Here is a 7,500-nt window from a genome sequence, read left to right as displayed (position 1 = left end):
AACAGTGACACATCGCAATACTCTGCAGTGTATTTTTTGTTCCACTTAATCTGAGACAATTGACTGATTGTCATTAGAGAAATTGGGAATTTCATGCAACAAGCGCATTTCACAGATTGCTTTCTAAATGTATTTTGCACTCTATTTTTGTTTACCATATAAACATAATTATTAACTATTTATACTACTATGTAGAGATATTTTAAATTACTCTTGCATAACAGTTATTGGCTGCATCAACAACAATCAGTGCCCTGCTCAATTTGCATGCATCAAAGGCAAATGTCAGAATCCATGCACTGTCTCCAATCCATGCAGCACTCAACATGATTGTGAAGTACGTGATCATCAACCTGTCTGCATAAAAGGTAAGCCGTATTTAAATTTGATGCCCTTTGTTTCAAAGTACTGAAACAAGGGGTTGTAATTTTCTTGGTATTAAATACAGTTTACAGTCTAATTAAAGCAGTAACAAATCTCAGCATGCATCCACCCGCTAAACTCTGTTACTGATTGGTGAGGTACATGGAGTGTCTCTTTCATAAAACAGTTATTGTAGTTTTGGAAGTGGATAAAGTAATGCGACAGTATCAAAACACACTGGGTGATCACTGAATCATACATTATCAGTTCACAAATTCCTATGGCATTTCACTGTCCCATCACATAGCTACAAACTGCATTGTGATGGGAATGGTCAGTCCAGGAATTTGAGCAAACTGGGGAAAGAAAGTGATTTCTTGATGTTTTGCAAAGAAATGATTATGGTGATCCATTGCTTCACCTCACATGTGGCTTTGTTAATGGGATACTTGAGAGTGATGACAATGAAATGTACAGATGTCTCAAAAGAAAGTTTATATCTGATGCATCAAAATAAAATAGAGGTTGAAGTCTATAGACAAAATCTTTATTTATTATTGAAATATACAGTCTACGAATTCTTGAAAATAATGTCATTTAAATGTAATCCAGCACACATATGGAACTTATTTAAATGATGAACAAAATTTTGCATGACAGCTTGGCATGTACACATCTGGATGGTTGCCACTTCGTTATAGATATTTTCTTTCAATTGAGAGATCAGATTATTGACATAAACTTTAGATTTGACATATCCCCAATAGAAAATATCCATGGGGCTCAAATCTGGACTGCGTGAAGGCCAGTTTATGTCATCCCTCCTGGAGATCAATTTGCCATGGAAAATTTCATGAACTCACAGTATAGACACTTTGGACTTGTGTACTGTGGCTTTGTCTTGCTGAACTCAAGTTCTATGGTTACAGCTCAGAAAATTTTGCAGTTCAGGTACCAGTAAGTCATTTAACATTGTCACATAATGTACTGAATACACTGTAACTGCTCAACCGCTCTCCTCCTCAAAAAGTATAGACCAATTATTTCCCAAGCTGACACTGCAACTCATATAGTAACTTTTGGCAAACAAAGGGGTTTCTCATGCTTCTGTTTAGGATATATTGCACTCCAGTAGCGGCAATTTTGCTTATTGACATGACTGTTTAACTGAAAATGTGCCTCATCAGAAAACAAGATGTTTTTAAATGAAAGACACTCAGTCACATCTTTAGCAAACTGCAGGATATGTCTGACAGCCTGACGCATTAATTCTTGCACCAGTTGAATTTTGCAGGGGTACAGAATTCAGTACAGTGCAGAATTCAGTACGGTGATGATCTATGCACATTTACAGAACTTACACACTTATGAACAAAGAGGTTAGGATCATCACAAACAGGCCAATTTACACTCTCCACAGATTTGCCCATTCTTGATGGCCCTGGTCACCCAGATTTTGGTTGGGCCAGTGTTGAACCGGTCTCCTCAAACTAATTTGATCCATTTGTGGTTAAGGGGAACATTTGGAGCATCAATTACATTATTCAGTCCACCATCACTGCAAAATTTCCATGCTACAATTGCCGAATCACCATTTTCGTAAAATTCTCGCACACAGAACATGCAGGCTGCTCCTGAGAATCGCTCCATATTGACTGAATTCCTGCAGGCCAAGCATGTGCAGAGAGCTCTTCAAACTTCAAATATAAACTTTCTTTTAAGACATCATATGTTACGATTTATGTCACTTCAAGAAAATATTACCACTGTAAGTCTTGATAACACTTGTTACTAAACCCAGAAAGCAGTTCAGCTGTGCTATGATTTACACAACCAAAAACGAGTACAGAAAAATAATTTCTATGTACACTTTACTTCCTTGTTAACTTTCAGAATGAGATACTGATGCAAAAGTCTTCAACCAGTTATAATGTGACTCTTTTTCTTTTTCTGTGTCTTGTGATCTTGTAATTGGTTTGATGCAGCCCACCACAAATTCCTCTCCTGTGTCAACATTTTCATTTCAGAGTAACACTTGCATCCTATGTCCTCAATTATTTGCTGGATGTAGTCCAGTCTCTGTCTTCCCCTACAGTTTTTACCTTCTACAGTTCTCTCTAGTACTAGGGAGGTTATTCCCTGGCATTATAACACGTGTTCTATCATCCTGTCCCTTCTTCTTGTCAGTGAGTTCCATATGTTCTTTTCTTCACCACTTCTGCGAAGAACCTCCTCATTCCTTACCTTGTCTGTCCACATGATTTTCAATACTCTTCTGTGGCACCACATGATAAACACTTCAGTTCTCTCCTGCTTTGGTTTTGTAACTGTCAATGATTCACTACCATACAATGATGTCCTCCAAAAGTACATTCCCAGAAATTTCTTCCTCAAATTAAGGCCTATGTTTGATACCAGTAGACCTCTCTTGGATATGAATACCCTCCTTGGCTATGTTGGTATGCTTCTTATGTCCTCTTTGCTTTATCCACCATGGGTTTTTTGCTTATGAAGTAGCAGAATTCTTTAGAGTTCATCTACTTTGTAACTACCAATTTTGATGTTAAGTTTCTCAGTATTCTCATTCCTGCTACTTCTAATTACTGTTGTCTTTTTCCATAATCTGTACTTATTAGACTGTTCATTCCATTCAACATATCCTGGTTAAGTCTACTTCACTTTTTCTGAGAATAGCAGTGCCATTAGGAAATCTTATGATTGATATCCTTTTGCCCTCAATTTTAATCCTGCTCTTGAACCTTTCTTTTATTTCCACCATTGCTTCTCCGATGTATAGATTGAAATGTAGGGGTGAAAGACTGAATCCATGTCTTCCACCCTTTTTAACCCAAGCAGTTCATTCTTGGTCTTCCAATCTTATTGTTCCATCTTGTACATATTGAATATTACCCATCATTCCCTGTAGCTTACTCCTATTTTTCTCAGCATTTTGAACATCTTGCACTGTTTCACATTGTTGAATATTTTTACTAGACTGACAAATACTACAAGCATATGAAACTTCCTGGCAGATTAAAACTGTGTGCCGACCGACACTCGAACTCGGGACCTTTGCCTTTCGCGGGCAAGTGCTGTACCATCTGAGCTACCGAAGCACGACTCACGCCCAGTACTCACAGCTTTACTTCTGCCAGTATCTCATCTCCTACCTTCCAAACTTTACAGAAGCTCTCCTGCAAGGTTCGCAGGAGAGCGTCTGTAAAGTTTGGAAGGTAGGAGACGAGATACTGGAAGAAGTAAAGCTGTGAGTACCGGGCGTGAGTCGTGCTTCGGTAGCTCAGATGGTAGAGCACTTGCCCGCGAAAGGCAAAGGTCCCGAGTTCGAGTCTTGGTCGGGCACACAGTTTTAATCTGCCAGGAAGTTTCATTTTAGCGCACACTCCGCTGCAGAGTGAAAATCTCATTCTACTACAAGCATATATTTTTCTTCAGTCTTTCTCCCATTATCAAGTGGAATGTTAGGATAGCCTCTTGGTGCCTTTATCCCTCCTAAAGCAAACTAATCATCATGTAACAGGTCCTCAATCTTCTTTCCCATTCTCATGTATATTTGTCTTGTAAGCAGCTTGGATGCAAGAGATGTTAAACTGATTGTGCAGGAGTTCTTGCACTTTATCTGCCCTTGATATCTACATTATTATGTGAATGATATTTTTCCAAAAGTCTGATGGTAAATCCCCAGTCTCATAAATTCTACATATCAACTTGAATAATCATATAGCCTCACTTCCCCCTATGATTTTAGAAATTCCGATGGAATGTTATCTATCCCTTTTGTTTATTTGATCTCAATTCTTCCAGAGTACTTTTAAATTGTGACTCTAATACTGAATCCCCTATGTCTTCCTTACTGCCTCCAGGGTCTTCTACTGTGAAAATGTTAAACAATTCTTCCCCCTTGTAGAGGCCTTCAGTGTACTCTTTACCCTTCTGCTCTTTCTTCTGTTTTTAACAGTGGAAATATCATTGCACCCTTAATATTACCATACCTGCATTTAGTTTCACTGACAGCTGTTTTGACTTTTCAATATGATGAGTCTGTCCTTCTGACAATATTTTTTTTTTCAATTTCTTCACATTTTTCCTGATCCATTTCACCTCAGCCGCCCTTTACTTTCAGTTTATTTCATTCCTAAGTGATTTATATTGCTGTATTGCTGCCTTTTCTGAACATTTTTGTGCTTTTTCCCTTTTATCGATCAACAAAAATATTGCTTCTGTTACCCATGGTTTCTTCAGAGTTACCATCCCTGTACCTATATCTGAGTGTCCAATATCTGTGTTTGCCATTTTTAGAGATGCCCACTTCTCTTCAAATGAACTGCCTACTATGATATTTGACCAAGCAAGGTGGTGCAGTGGTTAGCACACTGGACTTGCATTCACGAGGACAACAGTTCAAGCCTGTGTCCAGCTCTCCTGATTTAGGTTTCCCATGATTTCACTAAATCGCTTCAGGTAAATGCAAGATGGTTCCTTTGAAAGGACATGACCAAGTTCCTTCCCCATCTTTACCTTCTATGAGCTTGTGCTTTTTCTCGCATGACCTCATTGTGATATTCCTTATCATAATATCCACATCTCATCATTCCTGAGTCCTTCACTATCTCATTTCCTACCACACCGATTCTTCCATATGATTCTCTTAAACTTCAGTTTGCTCTGCATCATCACTAAATTATGATCTGAGTCTATATCTGCTTCTAGGTACACCTTACAATCCAATACTGATTTCAGAATCTCTGTCTGATCATGATGTAATCCAGCTGGGCTGTTCCTGTGTCTTTCTCCTAGTGTACCTCCTATTAAGAATTCTGAATAGAGAATTCTCTAATATGACCTGAAATTTATTACTGAGCTCAATTAGTCTTTCTCCTCTTTCATTCCTAGTGCCTGGACCATATTCTGCCATGATCCTTTCTTCTTTTCCTTCTCCCCCAATCACATTCCAGTCCCCTATGATTTTTGTCTCCCCATTACCATCTGAATTACCCATTCAGTATCCTCACTTACTTTCTCTGTCTCTCGGCATGCATAACTCGGCTTATGTTCTTGACATTGGTCTGCTGTCAATTTTGGTGAGAACAAACTTATCATTGAAGTGTTCACAGTAACTCACTTTCCCGCCTACCTTCCATATTCATAACAAATCCTACTCCCATTATACCTGCCTCATACTTGTCTGACCAGAAATCATTGTCTTCTTTCCATTTCATCTCACTGACCCCCACTATGTCTAGTTTGAGGCTTAGCATTTCTCTTTCCATATTTTCTAGCTAGCCTGCCGAGTTAAAACTTCTGAGATTCCACACCCCATACTGTAGAATGTTACCCTTTCATTGGTTGTTTTATCTTTTTCTCACGATCACCTCTCCCTTGGTGGTTCCCTTCCAGAGATCCAAATGGGAGACTAATCAACAATCTTGTGCCAATGGAGAGATCATCCTGTAAATACACATATGTGTCTTTAATGCTGTGGTTTCCATTGCTTTGCATTCTCGTGCCATTGATAATAGATGATTCTTCCACCTTTTTAGGGCAGTTTCCCAACCCAAGTGCAAGAGATTGCCCTGAAACTCTGTCCACCTCTTCCCCCTCTTTGAAAATGCCGTCGGCAGAATGAAGGTGACTTCTTCTGCTGGAAATCTTTCATCAGCATTGCTGATGATTTTTATTCAAAATTTAAGCAGTGGCTGGGTTCGAACGCGGGACTCAAGCCATTTTGATTACCATTTAAAGACACTACCCCCAGCTCATGGGCTGATGTATAGTATGAAGCACAATGTACCTTTAAATTTTAAACAAATAAAAACTTTTTTTATGACCCAATCCCCTTACTGGTTTGGTCCCAAGTGACACTTTTGTTTTTCTTAACTTTGGAAATATCTTGAAAGGAAGAAATTTTCTTTGAATGCAGAGGTTATCTGTGTTGTAAATTATTATTATAATTAATATGCAATGTTGTAACTTGAATTTTTCTGAGCAATAATGAGTTCATTGTGCATGTAGAGAAGTGCATTTTTGTTTTTTGTATAAATAATATCTCTATTACTTTACATAACAATTCAGCCCTCCCTCATACGAGCATTTCAAATCATCTTCTGAATCCAAGGTGACTAAAGCTATGGATTTCTACAACTATGTTTATTGCCCTCGGACTGAAGTCATAAACTCAGACAGCCTATCCCCTCCCTCATATCACCTTCCCAATAAATTAGTACATACCAAGTTGATCTGACAGCCTTATTTTCAAATACTCCAGTTACGTCACACTTTCTTCATAACTGATTTCACTGTGATTTCTTACTGAATATGGTAGTTCAGCAATGAAATGCAAAATTCAGAAAATTTGTGAAATTTTGATGTTTCATGCAGAGACTTTGGTTAATGTAGCTTGTTTCCTGACACCCTTGTAGAGAAACATTGAAATATTGTAAAAGTGGTGCTTCACCTACACTCACCTGTTCTGTTAATAAACATTCGATAAAGTCTAGATTTAGTATTTAGCAGTTAAGTATCTATTAAATGTTCAACTGAAATACACCCAGCAGTCTCATAAAGGACATTCATTTCTATTATTTTGCAACTACCTAATTTTGGATGACAATTACAATAGTCTGTTGATACATAAACCATTCAGAACCAGAACACCATTTAGTAATTGTTTAATCTTTAATGTTCCATTTGCTTTGCTCTGCAGTTTGTTCCTGCCAAAAATCGAGTGACTGCAGATCTGGTCTCATATGTGATGGCTGCAACTGTGTTTCTACAAGTAAGACACTTTTTTCAAAGTGCACATTAGTTCATCTTCTTGTTATCTTAGTGTTTATAGAGTGCTACAACATATTCAAAGTGAAATTTGTATTTAAAAAATTAAAAAATGCCATTTGTGAATACAGAGTTAGAGCAATTCTCAGGCTCTAGCCTGATTATTTTTCTGTCTCTGACCCATAATGAATACTTTTATCAAAAATTATTTAACGTCAGTTATGTATTTGTGAAAGAACATTGCAGCTTTCCTGTACCTTCATTTGAAACTTTCATTATTGCAGGTTTAGATATACAAACTAATAAACAATCTTTTGCAGTGATTATCAGTGTAAACATTTATGTTAT

General features: G+C 37.7%; 1 protein-coding gene across 1 annotated transcript in view; it reads left to right on the top strand.

The window, feature by feature from the left end:
• Positions 1-7,500, top strand: part of LOC126439847 (uncharacterized) — a 604,845-nt gene that overhangs the window by 299,065 nt on the left and 298,280 nt on the right. Inside the window, 2 exon segments of the mRNA XM_050090598.1 lie at positions 225-368; positions 7,085-7,156. Of these exon segments, the coding sequence (XP_049946555.1) occupies positions 225-368; positions 7,085-7,156 (216 nt within the window).

Source organism: Schistocerca serialis, chromosome 1 (genome assembly GCF_023864345.2).
Source record: "Schistocerca serialis cubense isolate TAMUIC-IGC-003099 chromosome 1, iqSchSeri2.2, whole genome shotgun sequence".
NCBI classification, from domain to species: Eukaryota; Metazoa; Arthropoda; class Insecta; order Orthoptera; family Acrididae; genus Schistocerca; species Schistocerca serialis.
Note: the sequence above shows the minus strand (reverse complement) of the source record. Positions and strands in the feature narration are given on the sequence as shown.